The 17300-nt window shown below is 45.4% G+C and overlaps 1 protein-coding gene across 1 annotated transcript in view; it reads right to left on the bottom strand.

Moving 5' to 3' along the window:
- The window catches only part of LOC119390240 (protein strawberry notch homolog 1), a 39549-nt gene extending 22249 nt beyond the window's left edge, over window positions 1–17300 (bottom strand). Inside the window, exons 1-7 of the mRNA XM_037657811.2 lie at window positions 17082–17300; window positions 10215–10349; window positions 8623–8919; window positions 6697–6778; window positions 3458–3667; window positions 2409–2493; window positions 177–267 (exon numbers count right to left, since the gene is read on the bottom strand). Of these exons, the coding sequence (XP_037513739.1) occupies window positions 177–267; window positions 2409–2493; window positions 3458–3667; window positions 6697–6778; window positions 8623–8919; window positions 10215–10322 (873 nt within the window). The 5' untranslated portion in view covers window positions 10323–10349; window positions 17082–17300. The remainder of the gene's footprint in view (window positions 1–176; window positions 268–2408; window positions 2494–3457; window positions 3668–6696; window positions 6779–8622; window positions 8920–10214; window positions 10350–17081) is intronic.

Raw genomic sequence — 17300 nt, 5'->3', positions numbered from 1 at the left:
GCACAACTAGCAACAACAAGTGGCACACAAATGCGTACAAAGTGCCTCAAAGGATTAAATATAAAATTAGGTATGTCGCTCTACTATTTTTGCTTGAGATGCAAAGTTGTAGTCTCAGTTGCGACTGTGAAGTGCTCGACTTTGTGCATGCAAAAAGAGAGAACAACCATTCCTACCTTGTTTAAAGAATGAACCTCAATTTTTCCAGCACCTATGTCCCGCAGGTCTCTTTCGGAATCGTACTTCAAATCATTGGACACGCTTACCCTAAACAAATACATAAATTCAAAATCAAGGCTATGTTCACAAATGCATACCATGCTTGCAATTGCATGGATCAGTACAGCAAATTATCTATGCCACAACAAATCAAAACAACCATGTTTCATCAAATTTAAGGGGGTACACTGTGCATGAAAACTATTTTTTTTTAATTCTTTAAAATTTCATAAACTTGAGTTTATGCATATTTGTGCGCCAATTGCAAGTATCCAATTATTTTCAGCGGTGTGCGAGTATTTGAAGTTTCGAATATTTTTCAAATAGTGTTTGCAATTCGATTCGCACAGCAATTTTACTATTCGAACTTCCCAAAAACAAATACAGTCAACGTCAGATTGCAAGTGACCCCTACAAATTTCCAACATGCTTCACCTCATTACACTCTCGTATTGCGACAAAGCTGCCTTTCAAGCTCCGTTACGGTCTAACTTAGCCAAGAGAATGTCCAATTGAAAATAACCCCTACAGATTTTCAATATGCTTCACCTCATCACACCCCCATAGTGTGGCAAAGCTGCCTTTCAAACTCCGCTACGGTCGCAAATGTAAAGCTGCCTTTCAAACTCCGCTACGGTCGCAAATGTATTAACTCGAGAAAACGCTGGTTCCAACATGGAGATGAAAGATATGGCAGAGGTGGGGGCTCAATTAATGTTGTTTTGGACCTGAAATTTGGACAGGAAGTCAGAAAAATCGGACGCCGAAGCTTTTTAGCATCCAAAATTTCAGATGTTCTTATATATCGACGTCTACAAGGCAGATTTGGAACTCCGGACTTGAAGGGAGCACACCCTTGTCCGCCACATCAGTTGGGCTTCCACAGAAGTTGAAAGAAGAGGAGAGGCTGAGCAAGTGGCATCTTTGCCTATCACATGTAAAATGTTGCCGGCAACACTTTGGTTGCACCAAATCATGTACATAAATACAATTCGGCCTCTACATTGCCTCATTCTTGATAAGACAACTATGAAACACGACCCTGCCAGCGCTTCATCAACCTAGCAAAAAGAAACACTTTCATGTTGCTATCTCATAAGAACATACTTAGGGATTCTCTGCAAATTTTTTCTGTAAGTTCACTTTGAAGTATTCGAAAAATGTTTGAGAAATATTCGAAAATTATTCGTTTCGATTCGCACTTAATCTTTATTATTCGAATTCGCTTCGCACCCAAAATTTTGCTATTCGCACAGCTAATTATTTTTCTAGTAGAATATGTAGTTTTTAAATATCCATTCCATGTGCCACATTGGGAGATATGGTTTGCCTAGACTGAAAGAGTTACAAAGTAAGTAGGTATATCAGAATAACCTTGAATGACAACTGTATGCAAGAAAACAAAACCTGTTGTTCTAGACCCATTTGAACAAAAATTATGGTAACTATTCGCGACTTAAATCCCAGCTTGACATAGACTCACTTGTAAATGTTCGACATATCACAACTTTTGCTGAAATAGGTTTAGGACATCCATGTTTGTTTCCTTACATTCAGTTCTCACTCCAGGTCATTATGATGCAATTATTTACTTTGTAACTCTCAGTTTTGAAAAAATCTTGCTCCGAAAAATGTATGAAGTATTTGACATTTTAAAAATTACATATACTAGAAAAATAAGTGCATATTTGAAATCTGCACATAAATATACATAAACACAGCAAGTTTCATCTCAATCGATAAAGAAGTCTTCAAGAAATTTTCAGGACCCATGTCCCCCCATTTAATGCGTTTCCTTGCATGTGTAACCTTCCAAACCATAGTGCACAGTTGTGAAAACTGATATAAATGTACTATGCAGGACGGAATAACCTTGCATGCTTGCAGGCAAGGGAAAGTCAGAGCCTTGCAAGGCCCAATTCAACTTTTAGCCCAAATTTCTTAGATGATCTCTGAGGGGCCGATGTTGAATCGAATTTAAATCTCATTAGGCTAGCCTACAGATCATTCAAAATTTCACTACACAAATTAAATATGATAGAAATATTTTGCATCCCCCTGTGAGGAATTGTAACCATCAAGACTATACTGCATTTGCCAGAAGTCTACATGCATGGCCTTCACTGTACCTTCTACAATGCAATATGCAGCTAAACTGCATGCCGTGGCAAGAGGAGATGCCAGCTCACCAGATTGCTCTCTTGCGACCCAAAAGGTAGTTTTCATAAATAATCCCTGCGATGGTTCGGCCTTTGCCCACACCAGCACCGTCTCCTGTAAGATTACAAATGCATGCAATGATCAACAGCAGGCCTGTAGTAGAACTTTAAGTATCTGCACAGTCACAGACAAGCGACAAACACTGCCTAGACCACACCAATATCGCAGTCAAAGCACCGACATTCAAGTTAATATTACCCATGTTTCAGTGCAGGTGCCACTTCACTGAAGCACCACAAACGTAAAACTGGTAAACTTTTTCGATTTGCCAAATTATCACACACCTTGACGTACCTACCCCTTTACAACTGATGAATGCTAACATACAATCTAAATGTACACACATGCAATACGACCTGCATACATTTTAACGATTGCAAATTTAATTGAGTAAATGGCCTGTGCAGACAAGGGTTCCCCTATTTATACTTTGGCAACTTTTAGAAGCCAACCCACATAGTTCCACTGTAAGCTATCTGCCATCTCTGCTTGCCCAGGGTTTCCACTGACCGCAGAAGACAAGCAACATAACAGCAAGCAAGCTGCCAATGTGCACTGAACTGCTTGAAAGAGCTAGCTGTTACAGCCATGCTCACTACAGAGGCAAAGACCCATCCTTCCTCAATGCTCTGAACTGCTTTAAGAATGCTATCGCCAGTCTGTGTTCACTCGAGCATTTCTGGGAAAAACTTCATTAAATCGGGCTTGGCAGCCAAGCTAGTTCGTTATTTAGGGTTGATGATAGCATTGAGCCCTATGGGTATTTGCTGGGCAATCCAAATTGTTTCGTTAAATTGCGAACTTCGTAAAATCAGGTTTCGTTAGATCAGAGTTTTAACTGTATCAGAGAAAGTCCAATCAGAATTCAATATCGTGAAAGTTTATGTAGCCTTGAGGGTAAGTGACCCAGAGAATGCTGCCACATCGGCCCTCACTCTCTTGGGTAACAACACCCATTTGTAACCATATTTTCCAGTACACAACAAGGAAAGGCCCACAGTAGACAGCCAGTGCGTACCAATGAGGAACCCTGCCCGGCTCCCGTCGGGAAGTAGCACTTCATGCTGCTGGCTGGCATAGACAATTGCTTCCAGCTGAAGTGCGGATAGGAGAGCACGGTCAATGACCTCTTCGGGAATAGACAGATTATACCACACAGCCGGTGGCTGCACACTCGACAGAGAGCTGGTCTCCACCACTGGATCTGGGTGCCGCTCGCCGATTTTCACTGCAACAAAAAGAGGATGAGAAAGCCGATCACAAACTGTTCACCAGAGAGATGCTTTTGGAGACACGAGCGGCCAAAAATAAAGCCGCACGATGAAAACAATGTAGTCAGACCTCAATACAACGAAGCTGCAAAAATTGGCGTTTTTTTTTTAGGTCACCCCAAAGCACTGTGCAATCTTGCCTAAGGACAGCGTTGCACAACTTGGAACTGAACATTACATGTGGGAAAAAAAAAAGTAGTATGGAAAATAGTCAATTTAAACTTAACAATGCTTTCACGTGCCACAGTATCACAATGGCCAAACTGGAAAACGAGAAATTTGAATTGCTGGTATTTGTCAAACCAACTTTTTTTTGACATTGCCGCCACAGTGTCATCTCACTTCGAGCCATCTGAACACAGGACACCATGTTGCAGCAAATAAAGACGTTTAGTTAGTTCTAAACTTCCTAGCATTTATGAATCACCAGATCAGTGACAACACCTTGGTGGCACAAAGGTCAATGAGGCAAAGATGGAACTATCACTGCAGTAATCAGGTGTGCTTGCTTCAATGCTGGTGGACATTTTCAGCACTGGGATAATGCAAGTACAGTGCCCTTTCGAATGTACAGTCGAACCCGTTTATAACGAACTCGAAAGTGTCGCGAAAAGTGGTCGTTATATCAGTAGTTCGTTGTATATGGACTCGCCCTTAAAAACGTGCGCTTAGCGGCCAAGCCGTTTTTTTTTTTTTTGTGCACTTTTGTTAAAGTGCTAACAACCCCTTCGGTGACAAGCTAAGCCTTTTCGCGTCATGAAGCGACGCCCGCTGCGTGCTCACGAGTGAACTAACCGCCTTTGCAATGAGCCGACACCGTTTCACCGAAGCGCGGTACCGCGACGTGGAGCCGATCATCCCTGGCTAGTTGCGTGCAGCGCGTCACCTACTCGGGTCGCGGAGTCCCTGCCGGGCCGCTTGCTGTATGCCGTATGCGCGCGTTTGTACGTTCTTCGTGCTTGCTTCACTCCGGACCGTGCACGGGTGCGGCGACTAGCCTCTTCGTTCAACGCGGCGAAAACAAGTATTTTCCAAGCAACGCGCACTCTATGTCTCCGCGATGCTCTCGCGGCCCTGCACGACGATGCGCGGCGCACTTGAGTTGTCACCTAGTCAAACACGCAGTGTACGCTCGCTGTCAGTACATCGGCGTTTCTCGGTGCCCGCGCCGCTCAACAACAGCGAGCTAATTTCGTTTCTACAAAGCGACGTGCACTTTAAAGCGGTCTCGCACGACGCGCCGGCGGCGAACTTGCGAACGGCAGCATGGCTAAGCATGGCGCACTCGTACCGCCGGCAATCCGCAGTGTACGGCGTAGTACGCCACACGCGCAGCCGAGCAGATATCTACAGATGACTGTGATAAGGTTGTCTGCTATAAGGCATAATGGCACGTTCATCGACGGCCGCCACCTCGCCTTCGCTCTTTTCTGATGCTTATCCGCGAAGGCATCGACGCAATCGCGCGGAAATCGTTATCACCGATCGACCGGTCTCTGCCGTTACCGGAAAGACGGACGACTTTTCGCGGCACATTGTGGCGTCGACGAGTTTAGGGACGCAGTGAACCTTTTTGCGATGGAAAGTTATCGCGGTTATCACTTCAATTGCATTTATGCCTTCTTGCGTTCCAAGGCATTGTTTGGTTCATCACAGGCGGTTGTAGCTGCAGAGAACGGCGTCAGGAAAGGTTACCGTGCGAAAGCTGACCGCAAGGCTTCATGCTGCCTACTATTTTTTCTTTTCCTCACTGCCATTCTGCCACTGAAGAAACGCCTGGAAAGTGAGTGACCTCGCTCGCAGCGTCCGAAATCTGCGTGCGGTGCTCGCCGATCTGGAATGTCTTAGTCGCGAGTAAACTGGAGCGGGGCACGCGCGAGCGCGCGCCCCTGTCACGCTTTAGAAGGCATATTTTAACTTTTTTCCGCTTCGTATGCACCATATTTTTACCGCGACCGTGTCTGAAGTGTTCGTTGTAAAAGTAGGAGGCTTTGAAAAATGTTCGCTATATCTGGACGCAGCTTCAATGGTTAGCATAGGAAAATCGTAAGTGCACCCAAATATGGTCGTTATAACCGATAGATCGTTATATGTGGGATCGTTATAAGTGGGTTCGACTGTACTTACTGCAACAAGGCTCCATGAACACAATGAAATGTGTTCATAAAGGTGGGCAGACGAAGCTTCAGAAGATGTCACTACCACCGTCCCGCAGCCCCATCATTACGCAAAATACCACAGTGTTGAAATACTGGACAAACTCTCTACCGAATGCTACCGAATATTTGCCCGAGAGCCAAAAAAAAAAAAAAAAAACGCATCTATACCCCCCCCCCCCCAACTGTGCCACTAACTTTGCTACATTTCGTAACCACAAACTTTGTCCGCACCAAGTGGAGAGCTAGTTAGCATTACGACATGTGCCTAGTGCACCAGTTGCTGCTCTAATGGTAAGCATAACAGATTTTGTGCTTGTAGATTGCAAAAGCCCAGCCAATGTGAGTGCACAAAGGAAATTACTGCAACCCACCACTAAGAATATTAATATTTATGAAAAATTAACGTCCCAAAACCCCAATATGATTATGAGGGACGCCGTAGTTGTGGGCACTGGTAATTTCGACCACGTGGGTTTCTTTAACATGCACCTAATGGGTGCACGGGCCCCAAGCATTTTCACCTCCATTGAAAATGCGGCCGCCACGGCCGGGATTTGATCCCGCAACCTTTGGGTCAGCAGTTGAGCGCCGTAACCACTAGCCCACCATGGCAGGTAACCCAAAACTGGTATCCCGTTATGGGCTTATATGAACGCCCCTCCCCACATTTTGACGGAGGGGGGTGATTTACCATAAATAATGAAAATAGGCAAGTGCCCATACCCCCCCCTCCCCCGAAAAAAATTCCGGTCTACGGTCCTGGCTTATATAAAGATTCGCACGCCACATACCATCAAAAGTGTATAGGGCAAAAACAAACAACTCACGTTTTGAAGGAGTGTATTCAGCATATGTCTCGGCCAGTCCCAGTTCCTCCTCCTCTTCAGCATCCTCTCCAGTTTGTTGAGGCTGCACAACATGGCCACTTGCACACTCACTATGGGCTACAGCACACTTCACGAAATAGTTCTACAAGGCCATTTCGGCCCATCCACAGTGAACGATGGAAGTGACTGTTCAAAACAAAGCAAGCTGAAGCAATGGATTCCTTGCACGAAAGCTTGTGTATGTGTGTGTGTAAGCGTAGGTGGTGAAGGGGATACAACTAAAATGTTCAACGCTTGGACCTTAACTTCAGTAAGATCTGCTGATCTAAGGCGTATATTTTTCAACAAACCACTTAGAATTGAGTTAAATCAGGCTTTCTTTGATGCTTCGTTATAGTACTGCAGGCGCAAGCTGTGTAGCTTCTGCTTGCACTTTTATTACCACTGAAAAAATTTATATATCATTTATTTTATATTTCAATAAAAAAAGAATTATTTTAACGCCATTTGTGCTTACAGCACAACCTATGCCTTCATTGTGTGGTGAAGTGCCTGCTGTCATACTTTTGTGGACAAATCAAACGGATCCTGGTTTTCGAGCATTTATTAAAACACAGCATTTTATAATTAATTGGACATATTTGCACTAAATTTATTTTGCCTCCTACAAAATTTGCTGCAATAAAATGACATGTTCTTTTACATGTCATTATATGAACATTTGCCACACTCGAGAAGCGGAACCTAGACACCTGTATACGGCAAGACAATTTTTTTCAGCAAAATCCCCTAGGCCAACTGCAGCTGGTAAAATTGTTGATAAATCCTGACTGTTGGCTGTATAGTATAAAAACTTTTGCACCCTGCATAAACTCTTCTGGAAGTCAATCAGAATAAATAGCACTATATGTTTTGTAAAGCAAGCAAACCAATACAAGAGAATCTCTTCAAGAATGTGCTTGTACTCTATGCAATTAATGCGACCACAATCAAGCAAAAGACTATCGTCCGACAGAAGCTTACAATTCAACTTTTCTCTAACACCACAGCAGTTTAAAACAATTTTTACTCAACTTAGTCATGTAATCTCGCAGTATGCGTGAGTAGCAGTAGAAAACGTTATTTAGGCAGTACGAGCTAGCTAGAATTGTCTGCACAGGTGCACCCGGCCCCCCCAAACCCTTCGACCACAAACAATAAATTCCAGAATTAGCAGCTAAACTGTCTACATGTGGCATAAACTGTCTACTGGTGGCATAAACCTTGCGTGCATAAACTTAATATTTCAATTAAAACGATTATGTTCTGATGCCTCCCTCTATACACCCCCGCCCCTTCCGGCCATCGTCGTTTTGGTTGGTACATCAAGCCAGAGCCTTGTAAAGTTGTCTTGCAACGTGCAAGCTACCATATTTTTGTACGCCACGTGCTATCAGTACAATGCAAGTGTTTCACAAGCACTCCTTTGACGTGAAATTATGGTGTTGCAGTTCACAGCAGGGCACACGCTTGAGTGCTCAAGTCGCCATTCACAAGACTCGGTGTGCATGTCTTTGTAGCTAGGCAAGGCGGTCGCAACAGGCAACATTTCAGTGCAAATGGTAGTTGGGTATTGAGAGGCGACAACTTGCTCATCACCGATGAATCAAGCCAATAATATCGTCTGTCGAGAATGTAGTTATCAGCCTTTTAGAGATTTCAAATATACAGCTCTTGTCCGTCTGCTCCAATAACGACTCAAAATTAGTCATAATTTAAACAGGGATCTCGAGTGACTGCCACCTTCTTTTTTCTCCGAAACACCGCAGAAACGACGTCTTGGAGCACGTTCGGTGCAAACTGCGAGATTTCTGCCGAAATGTAGCAGGACGTAGCAGGTTCCACCTCTTGGCGCAATTTGCGCAGCAATCACATCACTGCACACACCTGGGCGGGCATAGCTCCTGGCCCCATTCCAAAAGGCGGTCGAAATATGGGGTACGGGGGCGTTCCTCCATTTCCGGCCTTGAACCCAAAAGGTGGAACCATGTAGTATGGTGCACCCGAACCCTTGTCCATGCCGGGGCCAGGGGGACCCATTCCTGGTGCAAACTTGCCGCCTGGGCCTGCTTGAGGGAAAGGCACCTGCTGACCCATTGCCTGTGCCATCTGTTGGGCCATGTGATGCGCCATTTGCTGGATCATGTGTGGTGGCAGGTAATTCATCAGGTGCGGAGGAATTTGCTGAAATAGAGAACAAGAGAAGAGTCAACTTGGGAATTCATTTAGGCAATTTCACCTCTGCGCGCTCGTACAGCAATGTAAGGGGTGCACTGACATTTCCATACACTGGTAAAAAAAAAGGGGGCATGCCTGATAGGTGATAGGCTGCTACCCAGAGTCCGTGATACTGAACACAGACTGACCGATTTGAGTGCAGCAATTAGCCAGGTCCATGCAACAAAGAATATTCATCCCAATTTACACTGATGAAAAGCTCGTATTAGAGTCTTGAATTGGGCTGGTTGGTACATAACAATTTGGAACGAAGAAACAGCGCTAGAACAAGACGGAGACAAGAGGACACAGACACTCAGCTCATCACAGTAAGTAGGACATTGCTTTTATTCTAATTACTGTGGTGAAAGAGGGGAAATGATGCGACAAACCAGACAGGTAGCATTTTACGAGTAGAGTTCTGTAGTTTGCTGCCATGACATATGCTGCATCTCAACATGGGGGAAATGAAAGTCTTGAGGGAAAGGCAAGCGCTGTAATGCTTCCTCACCAAATTCAAGATTAAGATTTAGTTACAATTTCCACGGATTCCTTTTAAAAACCCATAACAGTAAGGACTTAATAATTACTAATCTGCAATGGAATAGAAAATGATCAGGATAACATTAAGAGATAGAGAGATGGCAATGTGGCACGCATAGACGCTTGTCAAAATGAGATTGAGAAAAAAAAGATGCCAAGTTGGCCTGGTTACATAATGTGTAGAACAGATTGCTTCAAGCTACGTGAAAGGAACCAACAACAGCCTGAAATGCATCTTTAGATTATCGTGCTGATGGAAGGATCATTACTCACAATGATAGGGGCAAGCACACTTGTGTCCCTTAAATGAGAAATAAAATTTAAAGTTGGCAGTGAAACTAAATGGGAAAGCGGCATAGGGTGACCCGTCCGATACTAAGTACTATACGTACAGGCTTCTATTCATTACAAATGCTATACCTATAATTTCACAAATGTGTTTACATCTATACATTGCTGATTATGCCTATTTAGCTGTGTATTTGCGGTCTGCAAGTGCTCTTATTGCAAAATGGCACTAACCTGTACGTGAGAAACCAAACCCATTCATTGACAGAGCACCTCCTATCGCTCAAGCTTCCCGCTAACAAATCGAGCTGCTTGACCATACAACACTGTACTGCAACTACATGCACACCTAACACAAGTGGGTTACCTCTCAGGAGAGAGAACGAAATAGAGAAAGAGCAATCGCAGCTTTGACAAACAGCACAACTCACATAGCGTGACAAGTTTTGGTGGGAGTCCTGTGCGTGGTTGTTGGCCATTTCCTCCTCCCCAATTCCCGACGCATCCAGGGCTGCCGACAAGAGGTCTGGAGTCTCCATCCCACTTGTTCTTTCACTCCCTGCAAGCTGAACACACCAGAGTGCACGATGAATATTCCCCGTTACACAGTGGCAAGGAGGCCATAGGACCACCAGGACAGTGACAAACACCAAGAAACTGTTCTACATTGTTCAAGTACTAACTGGTGCAACCAACGTGAGAAGACCAGTCGTGTTTAGATGGAGAAGGTGCTCCAATACAATTGTGCCATCCCATCTCCTCTTTGTGCAGTGTGGCCCTCTGCTAGTATAGTGTAGCCTTGTGCAGTGTGGTAGAGCAAGGAGGTGGGAAATGGAAATGAGGTTGAGCAGGAGGGAATGGAGGAGGGGAGAGGGGGAGCCATGAGTACCCTCACATCACTCACTTCCCTTTCCCACTCTTTGCCATACTATACTGTACATGGCTATGCTATGGTTTACCCTCTCACCTACTCATTTTCCTCCCCACACTCACTAACCTTTGCCACACCTTGCTATAGTGTATTATGCATGGCTTTGCTATGCTAGAAGCAGCTTGGCACACACATGCTTTCTGTGGTGCATAAACTATATTATACAAGGCTATGTCATGCTTTGCATTCTCCCATCCTCCTTAAACTCACATCACTCCTCACCCTCACTCCCCTTTTCCAACCCCTTCCCTTGCTATACTGTACTATGCATGGCTATGGTATGCTAGGAGCTGCTTGGCACACACCCAATTTCTGTGGCGCAAACCCGCAGAGTTTTTGGTGATCCTCCACGGAATTTTGCCAAGCTTAAACAGCTCCGCTGTTAAAAACAGCCAAACCAAGAAATCGTTCTCATTATAGACCCCTAAAAAGCGCACTGTATGAAATAAACAATCCAAGGTTGAGGGTGGTAGCAGACCTGGTATGCTACATAACCGCGTCGATTGATATACATGCAATTCCGCCCCCTTCATTTACAGCACGCAGATTTCTATGCTTTCCTTTTAACTACATCACTTTAATGCATGCAGCTGACGGACAGCAATGGCAGGGCCAGTAGGCCTATGCACGCCAAAATTTGACCCACTATCAAACTTTCTGCACAGAGTACTGCCAGTGGTGCTCCAGCTAACCCTTTGCGACACAGCATGTACATTTGCACACGCAACTTACTTTTGCCATTTCTGTCCACTAGTGACAATAAAAACACAACGAACACTGAGCTAATGGTAAATTAAGCTTTCTTGTTACCTAAATATAAGCCTTAGTCTGACTTCTATTAAAGTCGTTTCTCCCTCTCTCTCTCTATTGCTACCTAAAGTTCTTACACATCACTTACAGGTAACATATTTTGCTACACACCATCACTTTGGTGAAGGCAGTACCACGTTTAACGGGACGCTCGACGTGAGGCGTTTCGGCAAGAATTTCTAAATATTTTTTTAAATATTTATGGGGGAATGCTTGCCACCAGCAGATACTACTGGATGTAATTTGTTTAGGTAGCTGAATTCATTTTATGAAGAAATATGGCATGACTAGCTGTACATCAATTTGATGCACTGCAGTGCATTCAAACATTTCGACACGTTTTAAATTGAGTCTCCAGAACCTTGGCATCAAATTGTACAAACTGCATGCAAAGGTATAAACTACAGAAAGCTTGTTCCCCCCGTCGGGCAGTGGCCAGCCAAGATGGAGTCCACCACCTTGAAAATTTCCGTGTGCAGCTCTTCAAGCTACACTGACCACGGCAAAATGGTTCTATTAGTAATGATCAGTAAACAACCCCAAAAAAGTTTATCGCAAGCTTGCAGGATCTGCTTTCCCCAAAAGGAACATTGCCGGGAGGGGGGGTACTTGTTTGTCATGTGTCACTACGCATGAACGCCTTTCTGGAAGATGTCCCCTTACGTAAAGGTCATTAGAGCGGCAGTGTGTCAGAGGTAACATCTGGAGAAGGTGGCTTGTCCTTTCCACTCTCTTCCTCCCCTCCTCAATGATGCTGCACCGTGCTCCATCATGGGTTGCAGAAATAAGTGCTTTTCCCATCCTCAAACCACTACATGTGAAAGAAATTTTCGAAAGGCCTTTTGTGGTGCATGTGCACCTTCACCGAGATGTGGAGGGGAGAACACACTAGACCAAGAAAAGCATGCTGCAAACAGGAATTTTCGGTTGGAAAATGGCCTTACAGGAAAGCATACCTAAGTCTTTTTTGCAAGTCACCAATATGCATGTTGGAAGCTTGAGAACAAAGAGTAAGTTTATTTACAAGTGAAAACAGGTTTTTGAAAAGCGTGGGGATGGAAGCAACGAGGGAGCTTATGGCAAGTTCCAATGAAAGAACAGGAGTAGAGGCTTCGTGCAGTGAGGAGTAGGGTGCCGAGCACTGAGAGCAGGGCCACTCGTTCTGCCACTGGAATGCGGCACGCATCCGAAGAGCGGGTGACGAGTGAGGGATATACAACGTGATCAAAACATTCCAAGCCCCAGCATTCTTTGTGGGACAACAGCAAAATACGCCTAAAGTCTGTCGGTAGAATTTGCGCCATTATCCTTATTTGTGATTACATACGTTTGTGTAACAACGTGTCCAGCCAACGTATAGCTGCGTACACTTCGTAGTCGTCCATCGTCACTACTCGTATAAATAGCGCAATAACGGCCAGTATCAGTGGTGTCAAACTAAGCGTGGTTGCTGTCATTGCCGCCGCGTGCACCGGCTGAAGCAAAATGAAAACAAACAAGGAGAAGGTGACGTCTAAAAGTCACAGGACTCTCCTTGTACTCGGACTGCTCTGCTTTTCAGGCGCGAGCACTACAAACTGCTCCTGGCTGCTCTCAGCATCGCAAAAGCACTCTTGCTCTACCACTGAATGACAGTGCTCCTACCCCTGTTCGACCACTGAAACATGCCGGGTCTGAAGAGCGCACTTTCAGCGTGCTTTTGAGTGCTCCTGTTCTAATGGAATTCACCATTAGTGCAGCTGTTGAGTGAACTGCAAACCTTCCCTTTAGTAGCCGCATAAAAAGGGGCTATTTTGCGAATTCCCTAAGCTGGCAAGCATGAACACTGATGCGCAGTATTGTGGTCATTCAATGAGCTTACGCCACCTCTCATCCAACTCAACATGCAGCAGCAAAGCACTGTAGAACATTGTAAACACACTGTTATTCCTTCCACAGCCAAGTGCAACACACACAGCAGAGATTAGAAAGTGTGCACGCAAACTGCATTAGGTTGAAGCGATAATGATTTTTATGATGGAGTGGGGACATTAAACAAACACTATGCTGCTGGTGCCTTTGCACACCGATAAAAAAAAAATTGAGACATCTCAGTGTTACTATCTCCTGTCATATTAACCCTTTCGGCCCTGGCGGTGTCAATTGACACCATGACACAACATTTCCCCTAGCACCTCGGAAATGAAACCAAAACTCGCCATTCTTGGGGGAATACTTCTTCAATGATCCCCACTGCGTTTGACACCAAAATGGTGACATGCTTGCGGAGCTGAGAGCTGTAGTGAAGAAGAAGCTTGACCGAAGTCATGGGTGACGCCGTGGCGGGTCAGCTGAGGCGGCTAAGCGCAATTTTCGGGTCGACGTACCGAAGCTGTTTCAATGAGTATCACACTGAAAAATGAGACGTGGTTCACAGTTTGTGTACTCTAGTGAATAGCGGGAAAAAAGATGCCATTTTTCTCATTTCACAACCGCTGAGCCCTGATCACCTAATTTGATGTCATGTCTGTAAATCCATTAATAATTGCACCACTGACTCAATTTTTCGTTTGTGGTCTTCTGAGGTCATAACTATTAGGAAAACAACGACAAAAAATGTCCCCGACCAAAATAAAAAATCCAGGGCTGAAAGGGTTAATTACACACTATCTTTGCGATACGAACCTAGGCACTGACTGCAACCCTTAATAGATACGACCAGCCATACCAAAAACCCTTATTTCTAGGATTGTGCTAATAATTTCATGAACAGAAACGAATTACTCTTCAAATGATAAGCAGCCGTTTTCGCAACACATAACGGTGTTCATGCAAACAGGTGAACCCTCAAATGTATCGCGGGTCCAGAGGTTAACCATGCGAAATTTGAGTGGCAGTGGGCAACTATCGGTCACTTAAATTTGGCTTGTTAAACTTCAGGTGAAAACAAACTAAACGAAATAAAAAATAGCGATTAACCTACATCAACACCTCCTCTGCATCTCTTCTTTCCGACACAGTGAATGACATTAGAATGTACTATCCATCGCATATCAACATCTCCACAAAGCTTTGAACACGGGTACTCAAAATCTTATACGCACGAGTGCCCAACTGCACTGAGATCGCAGCATTCACTGACAAGGTTGGGACGAGGCAAGGTCAAATCAGGACTACTATATGCTAATATGAGGGAAATAATGCAAACACAAGGTAGCCAAGTGGTCACTTTACTATTATGTATTTATTTAAACACACTTTGGGCACTGCGGTTAGTTACAGTCGCACCAGCACAGAACCATGGTAGTATGTACACCTAAAGTCCCTAGATTTTTCGCTTTTACTTAAGTACCGACAACTGCCTCCTTTCACGGCCCTCTCTCACGCGCAGCTGGCGTCCGACGCCATTTTCTTCCTAACTTGGAAGATTTACAAAGCCATGTGCGTCTAAGTACATTAGCCACGCACCTTTCAGCGGACAATATGCTACCGCGACGCGCCTTTCTCCTCCCGTCAACCCCCTGTCATTAGTGAATGGGGGACGCGTTTCACCAGGTGCTGGAAAAGAGTTAGGAAGAACATGGCTACCGAAAACGAGCGTTAGCCAATGAGATTCGTCGCCGGCGCTTCAATGGTTGTCGGTACTTAAGAAAGAACAGGGAAAAATCTAGGGACTTTATGTACACCCAGTGTTACAAAGCAGATGCGAGGGTCCTGGGCCAGCTGTCCCCCAAAGGAGTCTTCCCGCTTCTCGGACCCCCCTCCCCTCATTTCGGAGAACGGATTTGACACTACACCTGCTGTCTTTTCCCTGAACTGGGCGCTTCAGCTGGGAGCTACGCGCGGGTCTCCTCCGTGGAACACGTGTTTGCAACGAGCTTGTTTTGGTGAAAGCTGGTGCCTTTGTTCGTAAAAGGATTTTCAGTTCCCCGAAGTGGCATTGCCCCCCCCCCCTTTTCTTCCGAACTGGTCGCACGTGGAGAGTGAGAGTGCAGTGGTCCCTGGCATTGCTATCCTGGGGGCAGTGACCTATGTGTCGAAGAGACGGACCCTCCAAAGGCATGCATGTTTGTGATTGGACGTTTGCTAGTTATGCAGCTTCAAAGGCATGCACGTTTGTGATTGGACATTTCCAATTAAGGAGTTTCCCTATATTGGGAAGGAAGCGTATTTAAGGAGCAGCAGAGCGTATGCTCGGCACGGATCGATCGGACTAGATGTCGTTCTGACGATCCTGTCCTCTGGGATGTTGTAAATAAACCTCTGTTAAGTTTTCCTCAACGCCGGTCTCTCTGCCTCGGCTTCCTGCTGTTCTGGACATCCCTGGGCCTGCGGTACGACTCCCGCCGCTCAGCTCCACGCTACCCCCTGGGTCCGCGTCGGATAACGACGCCGCTCGTAACACCAGTCATAGAATGAATGGAATCAAGGGCCATTTTTAAAGCCTACCTAGAACAAACGAACATTCTTGCTTTTTTTTTATAATCACAATACAGAAGCGATCAAGATAACTATCTGTTCATCGCCAAAAGCAGTCCCAAAAACCGTTGCATTGCAGCTGTTCCAGCAGCAGAACAAGGTTACAGCAATCCATCGCGGCGGATAATGAAAATCTTTCGTTACTCAGAAAGAAAAGAATTATTAAATTACACCCAAAATTTTCATACAAGTGCTGTTGCCTGGCTACAGCTGCAAACAAGTTGAACACTGGTCATCGTGAGGACTACTGCACTACCTGCCGCACTGCACGCGACCACGTTTTGCCCGAGGCAGCTGACGAGAGCACGTGCTCGGATGGCAACATGAACATGACCGCCTACGACGTTGCAGCTACTGCGATCAACACTTAGCATGGTACAAACAAAGGCATAACCTCCTCCGAATGGGTTTTTAAGCCATTTTCTTAATATCTCGTCCCTAGATCGCGCGCGCATGGGTGCAGCTGCACCCGCTGCAACGCATTGCTTCACTCGTGCAACGGCTGACCGAAGCGTGGGACTTTTGTTAACAGAATTGAATGTCTACACACCAGCGAAGTGCACACTGCGCGGAAATTGTCACACAGGCGCAATCTAATCGAAGCCGGTAAGAAAAAAAAAAAGTCAATAAACCGAAGCAGCGAAAGTAGCCTGCGATTCATTGGACAAAGAATTTGGACTGTTGCAGCTGCCATACTTCCAAAGCATCGCGTTAACACGTTTACGACATGCACTTTATGCAATATAGCAACAATAACGCGCCATCACGCACGATAACAAAAAAAACGCCGCTCAGAATAAACAAACACAAAAAAGTCTTGGCGCTCAAGCTGCAGCAAGAAAAAAAAAAGGTACGCCCGATGCTTGCAAACAATGACAAGTCGCAGCTCTAGGCATAGGAGAAGAGCCCACGGGAATCGCTAGCGCATACGCAGGTGAAAGAGCTAAGATTTTAGGTCGTACGCTGCGTTTATGTAATTAACTACGGCTTAAATGTAGGCAACTGACTAAGCCTAACCAATACTGCGAGAATCGGCATCGGCGATTGGCAAAACCGCGCACAGTACGGACCAGAGAGGCGCGATGCACGTTGCTCTCACCTCAGCCTTTCGTGGTAACCAGGTTGGCGTCGGCGGATTGTCACTCAAGTCGAGCACAACGCGAGAACGAGCAGCATTTTACTTCTACGGCTGCAGGTCCACACAACCGAATAAATGCCCCGAAACACAGGCTGCAGCGCGCAGGCAGCAGCCTTTCATTCCTCGCCCAGGGCGAGCGCTAGTTTCGCACCAGTGCCAGTGCTCGTGACGCTGTCCTCC

Source organism: Rhipicephalus sanguineus, chromosome 4 (assembly GCF_013339695.2).
Source record: "Rhipicephalus sanguineus isolate Rsan-2018 chromosome 4, BIME_Rsan_1.4, whole genome shotgun sequence".
In the NCBI taxonomy this organism is placed as follows: domain Eukaryota; kingdom Metazoa; phylum Arthropoda; class Arachnida; order Ixodida; family Ixodidae; genus Rhipicephalus; species Rhipicephalus sanguineus.
This window is presented reverse-complemented; position numbering and strand designations above follow the sequence as displayed.